Below are 26,723 nucleotides of genomic sequence, written 5' to 3' on the forward strand. Positions count from 1 at the left end.
GGTACCGGAGTAGAGAGTTCAGCAACAGGGAAGTGTGAGATAACTTCTCACCCACAACCAGTAAAAGGCAGACCCGAGGAGTATTTAGGATTTGACCTGGGGACCAAGACTGAGTCAGCCTTTCTGGTTATCACTACTATTTGGGGATTAGGGCAGCACAGATAAATCCCTTCAGCTCTCTGGCTTTGCGGGCAGCAGCGCATACAGGTGTGGCCCTCTCTCAGAGCCTAATTGCAGTTTAAGGACCCTGCAATCAAACCAAGAAAGTGAGCTTGTCTCCTGGTGGAGTTCTAGGTGTGGCTCTAGGAACAGGGAGGGATTCTGGGAGATAAGAAGACCCCTCAAGAAGACATCTGGAACATTCTGTTGACCGAAGCAGCTCAGGCCTATCCCAAAAGAGGTTGTGACTTCTCTGCCCCTAAAATAATTCTCTACAGGCACCCTCAGCATCCTTCCCTGCCAGGCTCAGGACTCGGTGTTCCTTGGTGTGAGTCTCTTTCCCAGCTTCTTGCTCCACAGAGTGATTGAAAAGCCTCGATTTGAGACCATTGTCTCTTTTCTTATTGGGGGCCAGGGCAGCCATTGTCTCTTAACACTGGCTATGGGTCTGGGACCCCACTTGATACATAACCCAGCTGTGGTGTCTTTGATCAAGCTCTTCCTCTATGGGGACCTGGGTCCACCACCTGGCAAGTCTCAGGGCTCCCCCTGCTCTCTCTGCCTTCAACCAAATGCATGGTGGTTTGGGGTTTGACCAGAGTTCAGTTTGGGAGCCACAGACTGAAGGAGTTAGAAATAAGACTGTGTTGGGAGTAAGCCTGACATTTTCATGTCTGGGGATGAAACTTACGGGATTACTTTGATGTCTTCTTTGCCGTGCAGGATGTAGTCAATGACTTTGTAAAAGTTAATTTCCTGGCAAAAGAGGAAAATTATACACAGTGAGGGCAGAGCTTCAGCGGAAATGCACCATGAAGCTAGTCTGACTCTTTCTTCTCCTTTCCTTTTTTTTTGAAACAAGAAAAAGAATACAGGAAGTTTACCCATGCCTAAGACACCATACCTTGTCCTTCACTGTCATCTGAGGTTTTTTTTTGTTTTGCTTTGTTTTGTTTATTTATTCAGGGATACCAAGCTTGCTCCTAGCTCTGTCTAAGGACAGCTCTGCTGCCTTCCATGCTCACGGATCTTAGCAACACTCATGGAGGGTCACAGAAGGTCATAGACCTTCGTAGAACCAGCTGGTAGTTCACTCCATTCCACTTGCTCTCCACAGAAAATTCCATTACCTTCTCAGGTCCTCTGTATGCCTAACTATGATGGACAGCTTAGCAACTGTCTCACAGACAAGAACTGAGGTCCAGGAGAGGAAAGGACTACTGTGTAGTGAGACAATGAGCCAGCATCAGAGCCTGTGTCCTGGCTAGCTCAGAGACCCTTTAGTTATATAATTTAGGGAAGATGGAACTTAGTTTAAGATGGAACTGCAGTGTCTCTCTTTACATCTATTGCCTGGGACACAGCTACTCAGATAATGACCAGCAGACTGTTGTCACTGAAACAGTGACATTTACTTGAAACAGGCATTTACTTGCATTTATTAAGAAGCATCGACTCCACACTTGGGTCTCTCCCTCAGCTACTAGACCTCTTTTTATTTGAAAAAAAAAAAAAAAGATGTGATTGGGCTGGAGAGATGGCTCAGGGGTTAAGAGCACGGGCTGCTCTTCCAGAGGTCCTGAGTTCAATTCCTACCAACCACACGATGACTCACCACCATCTGTAATGGGATCCAATGCCCCTTTCTAGTGTGTCTGAAGACAGCTACAGTGTACTCGTATACAATAAATAAATAAACAAACAAACAAACATTTTTTAAATGGCATGATTAACTAAAATACGAAAGTCTGGATAGTTTGTTTTGGACTGGAGGGTGCTGTATGCACGTCTGTGCTGGCAGATGCATGAACCTCTGTGGATGTGGGAAGGCCAGTAGAGGATGCTCGGTGTCTTCCTCTACCACTCTTCATCATGCATGCCTTTTAGGAAAGGCGGCCCCACCAGCAAGCCCAGAGGAGTTTTTTATCACTCTGCCTACCCTCCCCATCATCATTGCATAGGAAGTAACCATTGAGCTTTCGCTCTAGCCCATTGTTCATACTTATAGTATAGTATATCATATATTATATACATATATGTGTGTGTAATTTATTTCAAGTGTGTATGTTAGTAGGCTGGGATATGTGTGTACCTTTACATGCACATATCACAATGAAGGTGGGAAGATCAGAGGACGGCTTGTAGAATTTAATTCTTTCTTCCCATAATGTGAGACCCAGGGATCAAATTCAGGTCACTAAGCTCAGAGACACGTGCTATTGCCTGCTGAGCTATCTTATCGATTCTGTTGGCTATGTTTTTTGAGATAAGATTTTGTATAGTGTTCCCTAGCTGGCCTCAAACTTGACATGTAGCCAAAGTTGACCTTAGTCTTCTGATCCTCCTGCCTCAACTTCCCAAATGCTAGAATTATAGCCATGCACCACCATCTGGCTCAGGAATCTGGATCTTGAATCTGGCTTCCAGAGGAAAACTACAGAAGGTTCTCACTCTCCACCGGACAAAGAAATAGAGCTATAGACAGAGAACTCTGTCAGGCCCACAGCACATGGGGATTCTCCATTCTACTGATCTCATTTGTACATGTCACAGATAAAAACACAATCTTATGGATGGCTCATCCTACCTATGACTTCAATACTATTGAGGCCCCATCCTGCTTCTGACTTACGGTTGCAGGTGGAGAGTTAGCAGGATGTCTATAGGATCAAAATGCACATATTCTCTGACCTAGCATTTCCACATATGGCAACGTACCCATCCTCTAGTCACGTCCTCAAGGAATCCTGTCACATCCATACGTCTCAGCCGCGTTACTTTAAAAAGTCTTGTGACAACTCCAAGCCTATGGTGAGTCAGTTATGCCAGAAACATAAACTGACATGCCTATGTCCTTCTACAATGTCACAATTTATTGAAAAACAACAAATTCACAACTACATCAATTTCATCAGCTCAAACTCACCAATTACTACTGACTTCACTTTGTTTGTGGCTATTGACAGTTCCGGATTTTTTTTTCAATCCAATCTTAAATACAAATATTAGATCTCAGGTTATTCATTACATTTCATACAATGGTGTGCATCTCTTTCTCCTCTCTCTCTCTGTCTCTCTCTGTCTCTCTCTCTCTCTCTGTCTCATACAATGGTGTGCATCTCTCCTCCCACCTCTCTCTGTCTCTCTCTGTCTCTCTCTCTCTGTCTCATAAAATGGTGTGCATCTCTCCTCCCACCTCTCTCTGTCTCTCTGTCTCTCTGTCTCTCTGTCTCTCTGTCTCTCTGTCTCTCTCTCTCTCTCTCTGTGTGTGTGTGTGTGTGTGTGTGTGTGTGTGTGTGTGTGTGTGTAAAACATACACATTATAGAAGAGCTGAGAGCTCAATACCCTTTGATCCCATGATTCATGCACAGGATGCTCTGATGAAGGGCTGGAGAATGCTGTGCTGCTCATCGATAGGTGCCCCTTATTTTATATGATCCTAGTACAGGGTTGCATCATTCATTCATTCAGTGCTTTCATTAAGTTCAATGGACTCACAAGCCTATTTTCCTTATACAGTTTTGATTTATGTATTTATTTATTTGTTTGTTTGTTTGTTTGTTTGAGGCAGGGTCTCATTATATAGTCTTGGCTAGCCTGGAACTCACTATGTAGATTGGGCTGACCCTCTGCCTCAGCTTCTCTGCCCCTGCCCCTGCCCCTGCCCCTGCCCCTGCCCCTGCCCCTGCCCCTGCCCCTGCCCCTGCCCCTGCCCCTGCCCCTGCCCCTGCCCCTGCCCCTGCCCCTGCCCCTGCCCCTGCCCCTGCCCCTGCCCCTGCCCCTGCCCCTGCCCCTGCCCCTGCCCCTGCCCCTGCCCCTGCTTCTGCTCTCAGCGTGTTGGGATCAAAGGCATGTGAAGTCTGGACTCTGGCACAGTTTTGATGCATATACCCATATGTTTCTTATTTAATTTGACACATTCAAAGGGGGTCATCCTTTCTTCGCATAAATGAGCTATCAGTCTGCCTCATGGATGGTGCTGGGCAGATGGTGGCTGTTTGCTTGCACAAACGACATGCGAAATCATTCTTCACCAGCATTTGCACTTAAAACAGAGCCAACTGTTTATAACAAGGAATCACTCAGGGCAAGGCACAGCCTGAAAGGAACTATTCTCTACAACACAGAAGAACTTTGAGCATGCCCCACCTGATCACGTCTATGACTGGAAAAATGATTAAGCAAATACCACACACATCTGCTCCACACACAGTGGGTAACCTCCCCATAAACCCATCGTAAGTTCAAATACTGTAAAACACCCGGGCAAAGTGGCTCATGCCTGTAAATCTAGCATTTTCAGAGGCTAAAGCAGGAGGACTGTGTTCCAGGATCACCTGAGCTATGTAAAGAGACTCAGAGTCACTGAAATATAGTGGTCACATCTGTAATGCCAGCAGTCAGGAAACAGACAGGAGGGTCACTACAAGTTTGAAGCCAGCCTGGGCTACATGGTAGGTTCTAAGCTAGCCTGGGCTACAGAGTTAGACTTCGAAAAAAAAAAAAAAAACAGACAAGAGAAGAAAAGGTACTCAAACATCTGGACTGAGCAACATGTGCTGTGAAGTCTGCAGACGAACATGTGGCCAGTGCTGATGCCAGGGGACTCTGGACTCAGAAAAGTTCCTATTGTGTCCAATGGGTTTGGTTAGTGTGTTGGGTTGGTTGTTTTTTTCTTCTCCTGAAGCCTACAGGTAAATCAATTTGCTTTCAGAAAAAGCAGCAAAATAATTCAGTGTGTTTTAGGCAAAGAGGGCTTTTTTTCTATACACTGCAGCTGTTGTGTGGCCTTGGAAGCCACACTCATGGATGACTTCCCAGACTCTGGAAAACCAAACCAGAGCCATCAAGGGCACCTTTGTTACCTTCTGCTGAACAGCAGACACTGTGACACCAGGATCTATGAAAGAGCCACCAGTCCAGTGGTGGCCAAATAACAAGGCCTGGAAACATGGCAGTCTGAAGACAAGTGGTATATGTCTTGTTTTTTTTTTTTTTTCCATGAAGCCTAATTAATTAGCCTGTGTGACTTTTTCCTACTTTAAACACACACATGCTGTTTTTACTTTCTAAAGGAGATGAAATGAGATACAGTTGACTGTTAGAGAGCCTCAGACCTCAGACGGAGGGAGGGGTGGTTAAAGTCAAAAGCTGTATTTTAAAACTGTGTTTGAATTCGGCCAATAAAGCGTGAGTCACATTGGAAGGCAAAAGAAGCCATGGGAAGGCATGTTTGTGAAGACAGTCACCAGAGAGAGAAGGACCCTGGTTTTTAAATTTGCACAAATGATTTGGCCTTTCCAGATTTTAATCTCTTCAACTGCCTGTCCAATGGGAAGACAGCTGGGCCTGCTGCTGCAGGTCTGTAATTCCAGCTGCTTGGGAGGCTGAAGGAAGAGCACCCCAAGTCCAAGGGCCTCCTAGGCTAAGAGGCAAGTTCAAGGCCAGCTTGGGCAAGCTGTCTCAAAATAAAAGCAATTAAAAAAAAAAACATAAAAAGGGCTGAAGAAGTGATAAAACACTTGTTGGTAGGCATGAGGCCCTAGGTTCAAACCACACACCTCAACACACACACACACACAGAGAGAGAGAGAGAGAGAGAGAGAGAGAGAGAGAGAGAGAGAGAGAGAGAGAGAGAGAGAGCAGTTCAGGTACAGTGCCCAGCAGACAATGAAGTACAACCCAGTCAGCTCTGCTTTTATACTGGAGCGCCTGCCTGCTGCGTGTCAGTGGGAAGCCAGCACTTGTAACCTAAGTCCTGTGGATAGACTGGCTTAGCCCAGTGTGACAGATGTGGTGGGCTTCTGGAAATGTCCCAAGCCTACTGTCAGGACTCAGTGTACCCATATTCCCACTGCACCCACATTCTGTTCTAAACACAGTTTTGAGTGAGGCATCGAGGTTCATTAACCATAGCCATAGCGCTCGGGAGACAGAGACAGACAGATCTCTTCAAGTTCAAGGCCACAGCCAGGTCTGCATAGAGCGTTCCAGAACAGAGGTGCATAAAGAGACCCAAGTTGTCCAACTTAATGGAAGCACATTCTTTCCTCTCACAGAACGAGTAGTGAAAATCAAACTCTGGTCCTCGGGCTTTACCTCAGTCACCTTTGCCCACCAAGCCACCTCAGCAGCGACTCCCACTCTTTACATTATCCATCCAGGCTAATCCTGTGACTCTGTGTCTGGGCCCGGTCACATCTGTGAGTGTAGGCCTAGGTTTGGCTTTGGTGATGAGTTCAAGGACAACAGCCGGTGGGTGGTCTTTGGGAAACTAGATTATCCATGTTTTGTTCCCTGGAGAATTGTTTCCTCTCCTATGCCTTGGTGATAAACACATCTTAATATATCCTGAGTTTCATTGGTTGCAGGAATCTCTACAGGCTCTGTTTCCAAGCCTTCAGTATCTTTGACCCCAAAGCAGTACTTACCTGAGTCCTGGAGGGTCTCACCCAATTAGTGTCTATTCCTTTCTTCTCTGGAATGACTTTCAAGCTGAAGACGACTTCAGCGCATAACGCAGTTGTTCAAATCCATGCTGTCTATTATGGGCTGTATCAGCCAGTTCTAACACTTCTGATTATAACTTCTGATCAAGCACATCAGATACACTTGGTCCAGTTAAAATGGGACCAACCACATTTACTTTGTCTCCAGAAATAAACAGATCCAATCATGTTACCTCCCTTCCTCTCTCCCTTCCTCTCTCCCTCCCTCCCTCCCACACTCCTTCCCACACTCTCTCCCCCTTTTCTTTCCTATACTAGGAATTGAACCTCACACATGCTAGGTAAGCATTCCACCACTGAGTTACATCTCCAGCCCTCATTTTACATTATATTTTAAAACAGAATTTCACTATGTTGCCCAGATAGCCTTAAACTTTCTCGGTAACCCAGGCAGCCTTGAACTTATAATTCCCCCTGCCTCAGGCTCTTCTGTGGGTAGCTAAGCTATTACATTTACCTTGCCATTTTGTTTTTTTGTTGTTTTGAGACAGGGTCTTATACTATAGTCCAGGCTAGCCCAGAATTCTCTATGTAGCCCAGGGTAGACTTGATCTTATGGTGATCCTCCTGTCTCAGCCTCCCCATTGCTGGGATTGCAGGAATGAGCCACTATATCTGGCCTGGTATTTGGGTTTTGTTGTTATTATGGGTTTTTTTTTTCTGCTCATAAATGAACAGCACAAGGCTGACTAGCCTTGGCTAAGGGATATCTGTGAGTTTGTGCAGGGCTCCTCCTGTGTTTTCTCTTAGTGCTCTAGAAGGAACATACCACCACTTGTTTCAGAGAAGCTATTACTTAATCACCGTCTGACAGGAATGTGGTCAGCGCCTGCACTGAACTTCCTGGCACACAAACAGCGCTGCACTGATCCAAACATCCAGCCACTGTTGACTTTCTTTTCCTTTCCCTCTTTGGAGCGACCACAGCTTTGGCAGGTATAACTTGGTTATATGACATCTTGTGATCCTGTGCTGTAAGGATGGGAGGCAAGCAGGAGCACCCAGCCAGGAGTATGGAAGAACTCTGAGTGATGTGGACTGTTGACCCAGCTCCAGTCCAGTTTATCCTGTGGCTGCTGTATCCCATCTAACTGACCTTCTTCTGTCTTCTCAATATAAATTTAGAAGCTACTGTGGGAAAAAATGACTATCATTATAAACCAGTCCAGTTTTTTTGTAAGTAGAAATGAACAAGTAAATGCACGAAGCTCACAAACATATCAAGTAGTTGTGTCTGGGCTCTCTGGCTACCAGTTTGAACATTCTAGATTAGATCTGAGGCCTCTTTCTAGTTGCAGACTGGCTCTAACTTCCTGCTGGGAAGATCCTTGAGCCAGCTGCGGGACATCTCCAGGCTCATCCTGTCTGCAGGATGTGGGTATTGACTCCTGCCACATCTGCTCCTCTGGATCCCTCTGAAACTCCAGCAGGATGTTAAGCTTTTTGCAAGAATTACCACAACATAGTAAAGAAAGCCTATCACAGTGAAGATAAGTATGCATGATAAATTAAAGTCCTCAAGCAAGCCTGCCAAGCCTGGCATATGGAAAAGATCTCAAAGAAACTTACCCTTCCATCTGGAGTCCTGGGACCAGAGTAGGCTGGAGCCTCGCCCATCAGAACTGGCCACACATCAAAAAATTCCTAGGGGTTAACAAAAACATTGATAAACAGATCTGTCGAATCAGCCAAAATACGGGTGATGAGTTGGGGTGTCCCTAGTATTGTTGAACTTGGCACGGGAAAACGAGGTCTTAGGGCTGAGGAAATGGCTCTGTAGGTAAAAGTGCTTGCTTGCTTTGCAAGTGTGAGGACCCAAGTTCAAATTCTAGATCCCAGGTAAAGTAGGACACAGTAGCACTGTGTCTGTAATGTCAATTCTCTTGGAACAAAACGGGAAGTAGAGGCAGGAGGAATTCCCGAAACTCTCTAGCCAGCTAGCCTGTCTCATGGAATAGCAACAGTAAAGAGACTGTCTCAGCTAACCTGGCAGGAGAGGACCAACCCCCAAAGCAGATGTCCTCTGACTTTAAACATGGTGGCATGTGCACAACCACACTCACATGCTAACGCACATAACGGACAAACACACAAAGAAGGTTTCTTTTAAGTAGGGCCTTGATGATGATGATGCCACAGCTATATAATTCAGCAGTAGAGAAAATATAAGATCTCAAAATACATTACATAATCCCATTGTCAACTCCAGAAATGCTAAATGGTTAAGTGTTGTGAAAAAATTCAAAAGACCCTAAAAGCTATTTAACGCCATAAACACGGCATGTACCTCAGCCTGACTTTGTACTTGGGCTTCTGTACTACAATACATGTCCCCCCCATCACAACCAAAGGCTAGGGCTGGGGCCATCCAGGGCTAAAGCATTTGATTAGCCTGTGCAAGGCCCTGGGAGTCCATCCCAGCTCTAGAGTCATAACCTAAGAGACGTGTTTTAATGACAAATTAAATTTTAGATGTCGGGAGCCATAATGGGACAAGCTAATAATGAGCAGATGATCATCCTGAAATGCTTGCCTCGGATTATTATATAATCTGCGACGAGTGTGCCCCATTAGCAAGGCTGTGGTGGACGTGATTTTAGGAAAGATTCCTGCTATTAATATGCTTTTCCCATTATTACTATTATTAGACATATGCTACTATCACCAAGCAATAGCACACCCCTTTGTAGCAGATCTCTGCAGATCCACGAAGATGTACTGTCTTGTAGTGATACTATATAGACAAATAGATGACTTCTTAAGTCTTAATGATGATCTTATAAGAATTCCTAAAATTATATCAGTGATTATTAAGCTCTTTTATATCGGGACTGCTATTAAGTCCCTTAGGCATAGTCGAACTGCAATGAGAACTCTGCCAGTCTCCTGAGTGTTATTAGTTAAATGCCCCAAGAGTGATAGTAACTGGACCTTCTCCTGCCCAGAGCACATTCCAAGAGGTCATAAAACCATTAGCCTGGGTTACTAGAGGGAATCCACAATTTATTATAGGTACCAGGACAGAAGAGAAAATATTGCCTGGGTTTATCTATACAAAACTTCACTAATTTCTTAAGTTATAGTTTCAAACTTTCTGCGAACCTGTGGAGCTAGACAGGTGATGAATGTCTAGCTAGATAATTACTCCTAATGGGTATTCATGTAAACATTTTATGTTGTAAACTTCTATTTCAATTTATGACTTGAAATTTGGTGTGAACTTGTGATGAACCTTGTAACATGTGACCATGTACTCTGAAAGATGTATAAGTTCTGAGGACAAAGAGATGACAGTCAGTTAGAATAGAGCAGTTAGAATAGGAAGTTAGAATAGAGCAGTTAGAATAGGAAGTTAGAATGAGCAGTTAGAATGGTGAGTTAGACTAGTCAGTTAGTTAGACCCCATCGCCCTTTCCTTTCCCCCTGCTTAGAATTTTTCTCCCTTAGAATTTTACTTTGTTAGAATCTTTTCTTCTTCCCCACTCAGGACCTTTCCACGTTTCCCCTCAGATAGCTTTCATAGGATACTTTTTACACTAAATAAACTCTATAGTAACTTTTCTAAAGTGTCTTTTCTTCTTGTAAGTTAGAGCCCAGCAGTTCCTGCTGAGATAGAACAAAGACCACGTTGCCTAATCCTCTGCTGTTAGGCTACAGGTGTTAATCACCCTAGCCTGCAGTCCATTTATCCTCAGAAGAAGTTTTTAGGATAGCACAGGGCTATTTACTTAACACCTTGCTGGTCTTAGGGCCAGGATGCTGACTGCAGGTCAGCTACAGTAGCATAGGGGCTGCCTTGGAGAAGAACCTGATGGTGGGAGGAGGAGAAGAAAGAAGAACCAACTACATCTCTCTCTCTCCCCTTCTCTCACCCCCAAGCCGGGGGCGAGGGGGTCGGCTCCCGGCATTTAGACAACCACAGCTAGCCAGCTGATCGGATCACACCTAAGTCAGACGAATGTGTAACTGGAGCTAATCAAGTTATGCACGAGCTTCATCCTGTTCCATTCAGACAAGCTCTCTGCCCACGCTGGAGAGCAGAGCCCTTGATGGCTTGCTGTCTGGGCGCCACCTGATTCACGGAATCATTCCTGACTGAACTTATTTTATTTTGAGTTTTTCTTTTTACCATGGCCCAAGACACAAGCAGAAGATGGAGGAGAGAGGACTAGGGATGTGGCTCACTTGGTAGAATGCATGCCTAGCAGGCCTAAAGCCCCAGGTTCCAACACAAAACACCAAATGCACGTAGAAGCACTTGCCTGGACTCCCAGTGCTTAGAGGGTAGAGACAGAAAGATCAGGAATTCAAGCTCATCTTTGACCAAGTTTAAGACTAGCCTGGGATCCAGGAGACCTTGTCTCAAGAAAGAAAGGAAGAAGGAAAAAAGAAAGAGCCCAGAAAGAAGGCTCATGAGGAGAAGCCACCAGAGTTTCCCAGGCTTCTGCCTGTGGCTTCTTTGCTGGCATTGTTTGCCTGCAGAGATGCAAAGATTGTGTTAGGTCAAAGTCTCTGCCTTCAAAGAAGGCCTTCCTCCTCCAGGGCTCCTTCTGATCACTGAGCTGTTAGTATTTAGGGACTAACAGTGACCTATTAGCACTAAAACTGCTTTGCGTAGATGCCACCCTCTCTTTTGTTCCTTTGAGTATGCTTATCATGAGGTTTGCTTATGCTAATATCACCCAGGGGTCACAGGGAGTTCACAGGAAGTTCACACTCCACACCCTTGGCCTTCTGTCCATTTGGGCACTTTTTCTAGACTTCTGACAATAGAAAGAGATGCTGGACTGGGTGAGAATGTGAACTGGGGACCTCCTGTTTGCCACTTGATGGTGTATGAAACACCACCGCACGTGCCCTACAACCCACGGGTCTTGACCCCTTGGGCAACCTTCTGTCTCAAAAAAAAAATTACATTATGATTCAGTGCAGTAGCAAAATTACAGTTATGAAGTAGCAACAAAATAATTTTATGGTTGAGACAGTTCCCCAGCATGAGGAACTGTATTAAAGGGTCACTGCATTGGGAAGGCTGAGAGCCACTGCCCTAGAACCTAATGTTTCATGAAGAAGATAAGAAAGAATTTCGTTGCTACCCAGCATGAGAAGAAATATTCAAACTGAAGCCCCTAAGTATGAAAGGGTGGAAAATACGGGGAGAAAAGGCACAAAATGTAGCACACAGTGAAGACTCTTAACATAAAACACCAAACCCAGAGATCTTTTCACAAGTGTATGTCAAGATACTGTATAAACATACTGAAGGTAAGTGTGTCATTGTAGAATAACAGAGAGAAATAAGCCAATGCCACAAACTAGAGATTCCAGAAGCCAGCGCAAGGAGAGACAGGCTTTTTAATGGGACACTGAGAAAAGATGAACTTTTCAATAGGCCAGTGGGGAAGGATGGGTCTTTTTCAGACAAGATCATTGATTGGTTGGTTGTCCATGTGGAATAGTAATATTTACCATGTGTCACAGAATACATTAAGATTTTTGTTATATTGTAGAGCTACATGTAAAATCCACAAAAATAAAGCTTACATAAGTAAAATATTTTTCTGATCTTAGAGGCTAGAAAAGATTTTTTTGTTTGTTTGTTTTTTGTTTTTCGAGACAGGGTTTCTCTGTGTAGCCCTGGCTGTCCTGGAACTCACTCTGTAGACCAGGCTGGACTGAAACTCAGAAATCCGCCTGCCTCTGCCTCCCAAGTGCTGGGATTAAAGGCGTGCGCCATCATGCTCCAAAACACACATTTAAGATAAAGAAAGCTTGAAGTCAGAGATGTTTGTGGATCCAGACTTAGAGGCAGCAGGATAGTTCCAGGGTAAAATCACTTGCCCATGTGAGTCTGATGACCTGAATTCAATCCCCAGAACCCATGGTGGAAGGAGAGAAGCAACTTCCAAAAGTTGTCCTCTGACCATTACACCTGTGCTATGTCTGGCACGTGCCTTTAATATCAGTTCTAGGGGTAAACTCATGTCTTCATGGCTTCAAGGCAAGCATGTTACTGACTGAGCTGTCTCCCTGCCTGCTATGTAAAACCCTTCACAGCCGTTCAAATCCACCCAGACTGTGTCATGTGCTAGTTGAATTATTGACCAGACTTCATTCAGTCACCATGTGTTCCTCAGAAAGGTCTGTCCTTGAAGTTTGCTTACCTTCTGCTTGGTCATGTCTAAGAGTCCTATGGAGTATCTGTCACAGTTGAGGAAAGCTCGCACTGTGTACAGGGCCTTGTGGAACTGCCTCTCTATATCCGTGAGCTCCTCAAAGACCTTGCTTCCAGACCACAGCAATATCTGAAGACATTTGAAAATAAACAGAGGGGTTTTTTTCCAATAATTTATTTTTTATTCACTTTACATTCTAATTACAATCCTTCCCTCCTCTCCTCCCAGCCCTGCCCTTACAAATCCCTGCCCACACAATCAGAGTTTTTGAAGTACAAATTAAAAGTTTCTTAGAGAGAAAAATAATAAGAATTCTGAAAAGTTTTCTACTTAATCTATTTAAGTCTCATAATAATCTAGAACAGTGGTTCTCTGCCTGTGGATTGCAACCTCTTTGGGGGGGGTGTCAAATGACCCTTTCACAGGGGTCACCTAAGTCTATAGGAAAACACAGATATTTACATTATGATTCTTAACAGAAGCAAAATTACAGTTATGAGGTAGCAAGGAAACTTATATTATGGTTGGGGGAGGGGTCACCGCAGCATTGAGGACTTGTATTAAAGTGTTGTGGCATCAGGAGGTTGAGAACCATTGATCTAGAGAAACAGATGGGGTCATTAGCCCTATCTTATAGGTTGCAAACAGGCTTGAAGCAGTGAAGTGATCAGCTGGCTTACACTGGGTCTAATTCTTTCCATTTATTTTATCTCATATGTTATTACTAAAGTAAGCACAGGATTTAGCAATGCAGATCCATAGCTGAGTACTTGCTTTATATGTACAGGCTGTGAGTTCAATCCCCCAACACGGCAAAAACCATAAAATAAAATTATAACAAGCAGTTGAGCATAAGTACCCCACATATGTTAACTTATTTTGATAATAATCTTTGATGGTGATATATAATTATCCATATGTTTTTATTTATTTCTTTGCTTGTTTGTATAAGGTTTTCTGTAGCCCAGTCAGGCCTCGACTTAGCTATGTCGCTGAGGCGGACCTTGAATTTCTGATCCTCCTGCCTCCATCTCCTGAGTGGTAGGAAGACAAGCGTGCCTCACTCTGCCCATCTTCACTGTGTACATTATTAGAGAGGCTAAGAAACCTGCTTAGGGTCTGATGGCTCCTTAGTGAGCAAGTGTTCAAATCCAACCATAACAACTCTAGGATTCAATCTTACAAGCATCCATTACCTCCTAATACCAGGGGATTCCCACCAGACACAGCACAGTAGTTCCCAGTACCTTCATACCAGCTGCCCTGACCCCGCCAATGCTCCAGTAGAAGGACAAGCTCATTGGCTGCCCTGGAGCCAGGCCACTTACCTGGCCACGCCGGGTCTCACAGTTGTACAGGTAACTCAGGTGGAATACCTTCATGATCAGATTCACAAAGTTGAGGTACTTGAGAAGAATCTACAAATCCAAACGGCATGAGGGAAGCAGATGAGAAGGAGAAATCCTTCAGCTCGCTAACGTCTGACACCAGCAAATGTCTGACCGCCATTAAAACTCACGCCTGCAGAGGTACTTTGCACAACCGAGCCGTGGCGTGCAGACTCTTCACTTGTTGCACTGTGACTGGAAACTCACAATGCGGGCTGATTTGTTAATGAGAATGGATTAATAAAAATAGCTAGTGTATATTGAACTTGATGTCCCTGTAATAAGTCATTGGTATACGGTACCTGGTCATTATAAGTCACTGTGAGGTAGATACTGTAAAATCACCCCATGTTACAAAGGAAAAAAACAATACAATCAGGGAAGATAAATGTGGTGGTTTGAATGAAAATAGTCCCCATGGGCTCATAGGGAGCATAGGGAGTGGCATTGTTTGAAACGACTAGGACCTATGCCCTTGTTGGAGTAGGTGTGGCCTTGCTGGAGGAAGTGTATTACCAGGGATGGGCTTTGAGAAGGGAAGCTTGAGCCAGGCTTTTTTTCTTTCTTTCTCTTTCTCTTCTTGCTGCCTGCTGATCTAGTTATAGAACTCTTAGCTAATTCTCCAGCAGCTCATCTGCCGAACACTGCCACGCCTCCCACCATGATGACAATGGATTAAACCTCTGAGCTGTAAGTCAGCCCCGATGAAATGCTTTCCTTTATTAGAGTTGCAGTTGTCAGGGTGTCTCTTCACAGCAATAGAACCCTAACTAAGACAAAAAAAAAAGTGATTTGTCCAAATAAAACAAGATTTCGAGAGACCCAGACCAATCACCTCTCCATTCCTAACCCCCAAATCCAGTGTTGGCACTGTCATCTTCCCTTGTCTCCTTGAGACTAGCAGGTGAACCACCACACCCCTCTTTCTCTCTCTTTTAGTTCTGAGACAGGGTCTGATCTGTAGTATATGCTGCCCTTGGGCTGAAGCACATTATGCAGCCCAGGCTATATAATTATAATTATGGGTGTGTACTAAACTTATAACAATACTCCTGGCACAGCTTGTCAAATACTGAAATTACAGGCATGGACCACCATGCTTGGCTATTCTCCTGCCTTATATTTTGGAAAAACTAAAGTCAAGCCTAATAGCAAGGTTGGAGAATTCTGTGAGCTGGAAGAATGGGCTAGAATGGCCACCTCAGCAGTGTCCCAAGCAGCCTTACCTCCTCATCTCTCTTGGTGAAGTGGGATTCATCTATTTTATTCACAGCCATGATGACGGCTACCACATCCTTCCCATTCATGATGGGGGAAGCCAGGATGCTCTTGGTCTTATATTCTGTGAGATTGTCCACGAAGTCACAGAAATGCTCGTCCTGAAAGAAGGCGGAGCCAAGCACAGAGAGACAGATGAATACAAAGATCAGGGAGCATCCCAGAGACCCTGCTGACAAGGGGATGGAGGCATCTATCTGTTCCCCTTTAAAAGGGCCTGGTGACCTGAGGCAACCATGTACACCTCCAGCATCCATCCATCAGAAGAAGGTCTGACAGGCGGTCCACCAAGGGCCACGGAGGACACACACATCATGGCAATGAAGCCTAGTGGGAGCTGTGAGGGAGTTAGGAGCGTGACCATGATGACTGCCAGTGGGCATGGCATGTGGTACTCCACCTCATCCCTTCATCTTCATACTCCCAACAGCCTATGAGAGAGGAACCAACAGCCTGTCTCACAGAAAGATCTGCAACTCAACGATAACATGACTTGTGAGTGTTTAGAACCTGTTCTCTGCTCTGCTCAGCTCACATTGCCTCAGAGAAGCTACGCTGAGGTCCACGTCATTGAACAATGGCCTCCAAATGAACTGCCCTGTTCTTTCACGATGTCCCCGTGACAGACTACCAGCCCTAAACCATGAGCCAAGGCAATCTTTCTTTCCTTCCATTAAAAATATTATTTACTCTCGTTATGGGGGAGGTGCGATGTTTGTGGTAAGGAACGGGTGCCAGTGCTCTTGTGGCAATCACAGGATAGCTTTGTGGAGCAATTTCTTTCATTCCACCTTTACATGGGTTTGGGGGATCAAACTCAAGTAGCCACTGAGCCATGCCAGTGTCCTCGTCTCTTGTTTCTGTCAGGTATTTGGTCACAGTAGCACAAAAGAAGTTAATACCTTAACACAGGCTATAAACACTTAGCTGAAAACTGAAGCACACAGAGATCCACACATCCTGACTCCTAAACCCAAAGGCAGCCTGACTAGTCTTCAGAGGCTTTGATACAGTCTATGTGGTCAGGGAGAGGAGACACAGGCTGGATTGTCTATAGTCAAAAGAATCCACCTCTCTGTCCCTAGTACCACGGTAAATTTCCTGACTGCCATGTCCCATGGGACCTGAGCCAGCCCAAACATGCACAGTGTGAACTCTTGTGAGAAGAGCGATTCATCTACACAGCCAATTCTAGAACTTCTCTAGAACTAAAGGGTATAATTTTTCCTACAGCTCCTATTCCTGCTGCGGTGCTCTGTATTTCGGGATTTCTTCCCAGGCAAAGTGAGATTCAATAAACAGACAACAGCATAAGGTCAGGGAAGCTGACTCAAACAGGTGAAGGTAAAGAGATTAAGATAAACCAGTCATGCTCCACTTAAATTAGCTTCGGGGGATTAGAAAAAGCTAGAAGGCAGCATCAGCCAAGGAGGGTTTTCTGTGTCACTCTCAGAAGACCCTGCTGAGTGCCGTAGCCCAGGATCGGGCACGCTCAGTTTCATTTCAGTTCAGCTTTGCAATATTCACCTTCCTCAAGGGAAGCCAGGACTCGGGCCTCACCTGCTCTAAGGCAGAAGTCTCTAAATCCACCAGAAGCCTCTTTTCCAGTGCATCAGTCACGTTTCACATTGCTGTGTTCAAATACGTGACAAATGCAACTTCAGGGAGAAAGGGCTTATTTTGGCTCCCAGTTTGAGGGGACACAGTCTTCTATTTCCAGGAAGGTGTGTTGACAGGAGCAAGAGGCAGCTGACCACATTGCAGCAAGCAGAGAGGAACACATGGATATACTGTTTGCTTTCTCCTTTGTATACTGCCTGGAATGTCAGCCCATGGAGATGATGCCTGGAATGTCAGCCCATGGAGATGCTGCTGCTCTCATTTAGGGTGGGTCTTTCCACCTTGATTAATCTGATCGAAATACTCCCTCACTGACATGCCCCAAGGTCTGTGAAGTGAGTCCATTGTGTAGATTACCATTACATACACTGAAAGAGTTCTCAGACAAGGGATTCTTCATGGACACTCCATCTTCCAAATGACTGGAATCTACATAAGCATTGCCGTCCCTGTATCCATCTCGTAGTAAATTAAAGTACCCTGTGTGTGCACAAGAGAGAGAGAGAGAGAGAGAGAGAGAGAGAGAGAGAGAGAGAGGCAGAGACAGAGAGAGACAGAGAGAGGAGAGCACAGAATTGAGATTGGCATAGAAGCCAAAGGAGAGCATCTGTCTTATTCCCTTGAGACAGTCTCCTGTTGAACACAAGCTGGTCAGTTTGGCTAGGTTGGCTGACCACTGAATGCTAGGGATGTGTTTGTCTCTGTTCTCCCAATACTGAGGTTGTAGACACAGATAACTATACCTGACTATTCTGTGTGTGTATAAGTGCTGAGGATTTGGACTCAAGTCTTCATGTTGATAAAGCAAGCTCTTTTACTTATTGAGCTATTTCCTCATCCCCAAGCCATTGATTTTAAAATCCAGGCATAAGAGTCTTGGTTAAGGAAGGCCCAGAGTCATTCATTCACTCCGGACTGACAGAATGCTTTCTGAGTGAAGCATTGCTCTGAACCCTGAGGCTACAGTAGAGAACTGGAGACTTTTATTCTGGTGAAAACATAGTTAAACAGAGGAGACATTTTAAAAAATAAGGAAAGAGAGAGGGCTGGAGAGATGGCTTAGCAGTTAAGAGCACTGACTGCTCTTCCAGAGGTCCTGAGTTCAATTCCCAACAACCACATGGTGGCTCATAACCATCTGTAATGGGATATGATGCCCTCTTTTGGTGTGTCTGAAGACAACAGTATATATTACATCTTTTTAAAAAAAAAATAAGAAGAGAGTTCAGCATTTGCCCTGCAGCCTGAGCTAATCTGATCTGAAGGAACAAACCAGGAATAGCTTACTAGTGACGGGAGGGGTGCTAGCATGAAGCTGCTCAGGTTTGAGTGGGAGTCAGGAAGTCTTCTCTGAAAGGTAGCACTGAGCTGGGGGCCCAAGGCAGAGAAGCAGAGGGAGTGCATTCATTCTAAGGAGGGGTGTAACGACTACAAAGTCCAGAAGGTAGGAATGGGCTTGAAAGATATGGTAGTTTGAATAAAATTGGCTCCCATAGACCCATAGGGAGTAACACCATTAGGAGGTATGGCCTTGTTGGAGGAGATGTGTCTCACTCTCTGCTGCCTGTGGATCCAGATATAGAACTCTCAGTTCCTTCTCCAGCACCATGTCTGCCTGCATGCGGCTGTTTCCCACCATAGTGAGAATGGACTGAACCTCTGAACTGTAAGGCAGCCTCAGTTAAATGTTTTCCATGATAAGAGTTCCCAATGGCCACGGTGTCTATGAATCACAGCAATGAAATTCTAAGACAGAAGACTAGAACACAAGAAAGATCTGTGTATCTGAGGCATTGAGAGAGAGGGGAAGAATGGAGGACAGAATTGGAGTGACGAGCCTCAGCATTCATTCATTCACACATTCATTCATTCATTCATTCATTCATTCATTGTGCAGGAGAGTTTCTACGCATCTACAACTGGTTTATAACTTATTGCATAACCCAGTGTGGCTTCAAATTCACCATCTTCATGTCTTAGCCTCCTGAGTGCGGGGATTTCAGGTATATATTACCGTGCCTAAATTTAAATTCTGCTTCTCATTCCCTATTCTCCAGTTCCTCCTCTAAGCACTCACAGTGCTGAATTCTGTTGGACCCATGGCAGGATCTGTTAATAGAACCCATTACTTACTGAATAATAAGGATGTGCTCTGCTAAAAGCCAGACGACTTACATACATTATTAAATCTGCCAAACTGAGCTGTTCGTTCTCATTCACGGACAAGTCCCTTGCTGATGAGTAGCACAGCCGCTCTACCCATTCATTGGCTGTTGATTTAGTCACTGGTTAATTGGCTAATTCATTCACTCATTTGTATTAATTGAGCCTTGGCTCTGTGTCAGGCACTGGATATGTCAAGACCTGTGGGGAAGTACCTTTATTGCTAACTAAGATGGGAAGACCTGTCCACTGTGGGTGGCCCTATTCCCTGGCTGGGATCCTGGGCTATGTTAGTAGAGGAAGAGCATTCAGCAGCAAGCATCTGTTTATCATTCCCTGTTTCATGACTGTGAATGTGTTGTGACCAGTGCTTCAAACACCTTCTGCCTTGATCTTCCCCCACCATGGTGGGCTGTACCCTTGACTTCCCCACCATGATGGACTGTGCCCTTGAACTGCAAGCAAGCAGTGAGCATCTGATGGCTATTCCCAGTAGTCAACTTGACCCTATCTGGAATGAACTACAATCCAGAAATGCAGGGCACACTTTTAATCCAGATCTTGAGGCTGGAAGACACAGGATTTAAAGCATAGTGACCATGAAAAGCTTAGGCCTAGGCAAGGTGATACACACCTTTAATCCTAGGAGACAGAATCAAACAGATCTCTGAGTTCAAGGCCAGTCTGGGACAGAGCAAGTTCCAAGAAAAGAACAGCTTAGGTCCAGGCATGGTGGTACACACCTTTAATCTGGGCCATACCGTCTGCTAGAGGCCTACATAAGGACAATGTATTTATTACCTACTGGAATTTCAGATTTAACATGACAACATGTTGTTGGTTATCAGTATTAATCCATAGTGGTCTGATAGGATGCAAAAGTTATTTCCATTTTCCTGTATCTGTTGAGACTTGCTGTGTGTCCCGGTATGTGATCGATCAGTTTTGGAGAAGTTTCTATGAGGTGCAGAGAAAAAAATCTATTCTTTTGTGTTTGGGTGAAGTCATCTGTAAGTATCTGTTAGGTCTGTTTGGTTTATTAAGTCAATTAGCTCCAGGATTCCTGCCTATTGGAAAGAGTCTCCAACCCCATGAAGTGTCTGTCCCTATCTCTCCTCTTTACTGTTTGTCCCTGACACTTCATCCAGTACCTGGGGTAGAGTAGAATACTCGCTCACTTAATGTGTGAGTGAATAAGGGGCAGCCTCTCTTCAGTACCAACCAATTCCATTCTGAAGACTTCAGGCCTGAAAGGACTGTTAGCTGAGAGAATCATCACCTGCAGCCTTTCAGGTCTAGTCTGCCTCTGTCCTTTTTTCTTTGGAGACTCAGAAATTGGCACACTAGACAGGAGAGAAACCTCATAGAGTACCTAAACCATCACTCTGACTTCACTGTGGGGGAAACTGAGGCAGTGTACTAAGTAACCGCTGAAGCTAACCACAGGCAAGTTTCTCCATCTTTGCAGCATTTTACCTGTTGATGCTGATCTCATTTATAACGAGCACCAGGATGAGCAAAGATTTGCCAGGGACGCAGATGTGCAGGAGAACCCTGGGAAAACTAGCTTGTAGTTTCCAGTCCCAACAGTGCAGCAACTGTAACCATTCCCAGACTCTTTAGGGCAATGAAGGCTCAAAATATAACTTTATAGATATTCAAAGACAACTCAGACCCCAGTCCACACCATCTTCTCCTCCACTAGTTACTCAGCTTCTTTAGAAAGACCATGTCCATCCCATAGCCTAGAATTAAGTGAGATTTCCCAAGTGCGAGAACAGCAAGCAACATGCAAATACTGAGTACTCTGGACTTCTTGGCCTTGGCTGAACTTGCATGCAGGCCTGAGTCACTCACAGCCAGGGACACTGCCCCAGACCTAAAGACTTCTGGGAAAGCATAGGTGTGGCTGCAAGGATGAACTTTGAGAGCTGAACAGAAAATAACAGGTCAGCACAGAGGCCTGGATCTTCTGGAATCAGACCTTCTCAAATCCTGGATTTCACAACACTTACAAAGGCCTATGAAGGACTTAGCGCTTCTAGAGACTAAACACATTTAAAAGGAAGACTCCAGAAGGCAAGGTTAGATTTTTTTTTCCTATAGTCCATACAGATGTCATGTGGCTCTGTCACTTAGAATAGGTCCTTACTAAAAGCAATGGGATTGCAAAAGGAACAGGAACTGCTCGTGTAGACTAGGAAGCTAGCTCAATGGGTTAAGCACTTGTTGTCCAAGCTGGGTCCAGAATTCAGAGTCCCAGAACTCATGTAAAAGCTAGGTAGGTGTAACAGCCCACCTGAAATCCTAGCATGTAGGAGGCAAAAACAGAGTACTATCAATGTTTTATACAGTAAGAGGAGAGCCTAGTTAGGCTAAATGATTTGCCTGGCTATGTTCTGACAAGAGCCACACCCAGCTCTGGGCTCAAGGCATAAGGCCATAACTCCTGAAATATGATTAGAAATGACCTTTCGTAAGTAACCCTCCATCCCATGACCTCACTTTACACCTAAGGAGGAAGGGTCAGAGCATAGGCTCGAGGCCAGAGCACCTGAGTTTAAATTCCATCTCTGCTTTACACCCGTGTGACTGTGAGCTAGAGTTTCCATGTCATCATCTGTAGCCCCGAGATAGTGAGATATTACACAAGAACCTGAGAACGTAGAGTGTACCAAAGTTTGTAAACAAGGGAAAAGGAGACAAACAAGTGGGCACACAGGGAGAGATTACCCTCATGCATTCTGCCTGGTGTTGGAGAGATCTCTGCTAGTTTCTTCATAGCCTAGGCTGGCCTGAAGCTTGACTTTGTAGCTCATGCCATCTTAGAACACTCAGTGGTCCTCTGGACAGCTGGATTTTTAGGAGAAAGACCAGGTAATCGCTGTTTGATGACCCCTTTAATTCTTGTGTTAACTTGGACTTAATGCTTACTGCTTTTGCTGCAAGCCTCTGGAGTCCAGTTAAACAAGTTGGACTTTGATGTTACCTCTTTTCTTCCCTCTGTAGTGTGTGTGTGTGTGTGTAGACATACATCATTTATATGTGCTTGCATGTCGAAGCCAGAGATGAACTTTAGATGCCATTCCTTAGATTAATTTTCTTGTTTTTTTTTTTTTTTTCCAGACAGAGTTTCCCACTGCCTTAAAATTCATTGATTTAGCTAGGCTAGTGGATCATCAAACCCCAGCTTCTTCCTGTCTTTACCTTTCCATCTCTGGGATTACAGATACATGCCAGCATGACTGAGTTTTAAAAAAAAATTAAAATGTGGGTTCTAGGAATTGAATTTGCTTCTCATGCTTGCCCAGCAAGCACCTTGCTGACTGGGCTGCCTTCCTAGCCCTTCCTCTTCCCTTTTTAACCTCAAGACTATTGATCTGAAATAAATACAGGAGTAAGATAAAGACAAAGTCACAAAATGTGCTGGAGGCCAGGCATGTGGCAGCCCATGGAGGCAAGGGAATCTCTATGACTTCAAGGCCAGTCTGGTCTACAATGCAAGTTCTAGGCCAACCAAGGCCACACAGTGAGACCCTGTCTTGCGACAATCAAGCAAGCAAAACAAACAAACAAACAAACAAATGAAAGGGACACAACATATCCAGGAGCTGGACCTTGGAAATGGTCAAACATGGTTTCTTAGTGTGACTGGAGTAACTAGTAAATGAGGCCTGTGTGACTCTGGAGTTTAGGGATTAACTTTCCGTGGAATGAAGGGAAAATCACTGCAAAGTTCCTAGTCTTTGGGATATGTTGATTGACCACTTGCTGTATGCCTAACAGTGTGAAGGATCTGAGGATAAATATTGAGTCAATATGGTCCCTGGTGCTAGAACCTTGATCAGCGACTTCAGGAAGGGGACAACTATGACAGAGGGTGTTCCCAAGGAAGAGACTGTTAAACTGAGATCTGAAGGGAAGTGGGGTTGGCTTGGACAGGAGACCAAGTGGAACAGCTTTTCAGCCTTCAAAGTTAATATCCAGCAAGCACATGGATCTGCTCATAGGGATCTTTGTCAGAGTTTCCAGCAAGATTCCATGAGCTGCAGGATTTGGTTGGTTTGGGTTGGGTTGGATTTTTGATGTGGAGGCTCTCTGTAGCCCAGGTTGGCCTGTAATTTGACTCTGTAGCCCAGACTGGCTTGCGACTTGACTCTGTAGCTCACTGCTTAGAACTCAGTGATACTCTAGACTTCTGAATTTTGGGGAGAAAGATCAGGTAATCAATGTTAACATTTTCCATAATAGGATAATCATCTCTGTTTCCAGATAGAAAACATGAAGAAAAATAATATTACCTTTGGGATACTTCTGAGAGAACTTGAAACTCAACCTAATTATGAAGGCATATCAGACAACCCAGCATGGTGGCTCATGCCTATAATCCTGGCACTTGGGTAGCTGAGAGAAAAGGATTGCCAAGAGTCTGAAGCCAGCCTGGGCTACACAGGGACTTCTAGACCAGCCTGGGATGTCAAATGAGTCTCTGTCTCTCTCTCTCTCTCTCTCTCTCTCTCTCTCTCTCTCTCTCTCTCTCTCTCTTTCTCTCTCTCTCTCCCTCCCTCCCTCCCTCCTTCCCTTCCTCCCTCTTCTTCTCTCTCCTTCCCTCTCTCCCTCTTTGTCTGAAGTGTAGTAAGCTTGATCTAACAAACGCTCCAACAAATATATGGCGGGGGGGGGGAGGGGTTAGATAAGCTGAAACAGAAGGGAATTTCTGTAAAAATAGTTGTGGGTTTAGTGGCCAGTTTGGCATAAAATGTTTCTTTAAGTACACCAGTTTTCCAGAAAACAAAGACAGAGGAACAGTCTCAGACAGGAGTGGACTAAAGAGACAGGACTACATTAGTGTACTTGAGACATCTGGGAAACACTGGATATAAATGGTTGGATAATGCTACTGTGAGACTGTTATGCTCCGCAGATTCCACCATTGTATTGTGGTTGTAGAAGAAATGTCCTGCTCTAGAAGTACAGACCAAAGGCTGTATGCTCAGGGCATGCCTGCAACTTCCTTCTAGCAGACCATGGAAATGAGAGAGAAACAGATGTGCCAAGATGTCAGTAACTGGTGAATATGAATGAAAGATACACAATTCTTTGTAATATTTTAAATTCCTGCTAGTTTTGAGTCTTTTTTTTTTTTAATAAAATGTTCTAAGTATTTTTGATAAGTAGAGAGTGGTACCATGCTATGACTAGCCCAGGCTTGGGTGGCCACCAATAGCCAGCCCACTTGGACTCCAGAACCCCAGGGAACAGTACATTCCCACAGTCCATCTTACAGGGAGAGCGTACCTCTTCTGTGTTGGGGACATTGACAATCTTTTTGGAGTGTGCGACGTGGCCCACGACACCCATGTCCAGAGGGAAGACAATCTCGGAGTCAGGCATCACCAAGCACTCCTCTAGGACAGCATCCTTGTGGACATTGAAGAGCCTGGTGGCAAGCTCGGCGATGCCATTGCGGGTCCTGTACATGAACAGGCTCATACGGTCAGCCCGCAGGAGGAAGCAGAGCTTCTTCATGACATTGAATGTGCTTTTCTCGGCCTGTAAGTTCTCCTGAAAGTCCCGCAGGAGGTCAAAGATGATCTCACTCTCCTCCACGCTGTTCACATCGTGGTAGTTGCTGAAGTCCACGGCTGCCTCCTTGGCCCCGAGAAGGTCTGAGATGACCTTCCCCCGATAGTGAAAGTCATAGTATTGTTTGGCAAAGCCAATATTTGAATCCAAGAACTTTTCTACCTCCTCTGCTGTCACCTCACCCATGGCTAAGACTCCCTCTAGCTGCTCCCAGGGAAGGGTTCAGCCTTTCCTGGGCAGTTTCCAAGCAAATTGAGTTCAATATGCCCCACCTCAATCTGAAGTTCTTCTGGGTCTTGTCTGTAAATCACACTGAGCAGGCCACACAAGAGCAGGGGCAAGCTGGGGGATTAAGTTATTAATATATGTTATTAATACATCTTGAGAAGATCATGAGGATCAGCGTGTTCCAAATTCTGCTGGTGCCCGGAAGAGAGAGTGGGTGTGGCTTCTTTTCACCCTGGTCTGATAAGAGCTGGGAGGAGACATCCACCCTGAACATCCCTCATGCACAGGATGTGACAGACAGCTCGGAAGCGGCCTAACACCATCCTGTAAATGTGTCCTCTCTGCCCTCGGTGGCTTTCTTTGGACCCATGACATCAATGCCTGACAATTACTATTTAGGAGATTTGTTTGACTTCATGGACAATAAGAAGAGTTAACAAGTCTAACTGCAGGCCTCCATGCAGGAAGGACCAGAGTTTTGCCACAGCCACCTGGAAGCCTCTCCAGCCATTCCTCAACTGGAACCTTCCAGTCTTTGGCTGTGATAAAATATCCTGACAATGAGCAATTTAGGGGATGAAGGGTGTGTTTATGTTCACAGTTTCAGGTCACAGCCCATTATTTGTGGGGGATGGGGGTGGGAGTGGGGTGGCCTGGCAGCAGGAGCTTGAGACAGCTGGTGGTCACCTTACATCCACAACCAAGAGCAGAGAGAACCAGAATGAATGCATGCATTGACACTTGCTTGCTTGTCCTTGGGTTTGATTATCTGTCCTTCTACGGTTCAGAATCCCTACCTAGGGGATAGTAGGGTGTCTTCTACATCCATCAATATGCCCAAAGGGCACGCCCTCTGGGGCATAGGCCAATCCAGTGTAGGGAGACAATCCTTCATTGAGACAATGTTTCCAGGTGGTTCTAGGTTGTGTTGATTTGACAATTAAAGCTAACCACCCCACACTCATTACCTCTCTCTCTAAGCCTCTCAACTGTGGGGCTTCAGTGGCCATGGTTGTTGCCAGGTTGCTTATTATCCATGTACACAGGTATATCATAGTCTTAGTCTTTCTTGGGTTTGGATTTTAATGATGTTCTAATTTTAGTATTCTAATGGCCCTTATAAAAAAACCAACACACCTCCCATAGTTATTCTTTTATTATGAAAATTTAATACATGCTCTCTGAAGAAAATAATGGAAAAGGGCAATTAAAACCACACATAATCCGACTGCTGTGCTTAACAGTGTAGTTGTGGTTTCCAGAGAGGCTCACCTTTAAAAATCTATTTCTGTTCCACTTGATCTTCCTCCTGGTGCTTTAATGTGATTTTTCTGACTCTATCCTTGTGCTTTCTTGGATTGTTAATCAGAAAACATACTGCCTGTAGGCTGTCAACTGCAGAGAATCTAGAAGCACCAGAATTCTCGTCAATGTGTCTCTCCTGCACAAAAAGGGGTAGGAAAGAACACCCCCTCTCTGTCCAAACCTTCGTTTAGCTTCCACGATAGCCTTATGCTGTGCACAGTACCTATAAACACTGTGGAATGCATAACTATAAACAGTTGCTGGCCCTTTGAACTTTGTAAAGGGACTTCATTGTAAAGCGGATTGCTTC

At 44.8% G+C, this 26,723-nt stretch overlaps 1 protein-coding gene across 1 annotated transcript in view; it reads right to left on the reverse strand.

Moving 5' to 3' along the window:
* Pde6a (phosphodiesterase 6A) overlaps window positions 1-25,206 on the reverse strand; it is a 65,146-nt gene extending 39,940 nt beyond the window's left edge. The window contains exons 1-6 of the mRNA XM_034517824.2: window positions 24,593-25,206; window positions 15,460-15,612; window positions 14,174-14,263; window positions 12,834-12,974; window positions 8,239-8,313; window positions 851-915 (exon numbers count right to left, since the gene is read on the reverse strand). Coding sequence (XP_034373715.1) covers window positions 851-915; window positions 8,239-8,313; window positions 12,834-12,974; window positions 14,174-14,263; window positions 15,460-15,612; window positions 24,593-25,066 — 998 coding nt within the window. The 5' untranslated portion in view covers window positions 25,067-25,206. The remainder of the gene's footprint in view (window positions 1-850; window positions 916-8,238; window positions 8,314-12,833; window positions 12,975-14,173; window positions 14,264-15,459; window positions 15,613-24,592) is intronic.
* Between the last annotated feature and the right edge of the window lie 1,517 nt (window positions 25,207-26,723).

Source organism: Arvicanthis niloticus, chromosome 14 (assembly GCF_011762505.2).
Source record: "Arvicanthis niloticus isolate mArvNil1 chromosome 14, mArvNil1.pat.X, whole genome shotgun sequence".
NCBI lineage: Eukaryota > Metazoa > Chordata > Mammalia > Rodentia > Muridae > Arvicanthis > Arvicanthis niloticus.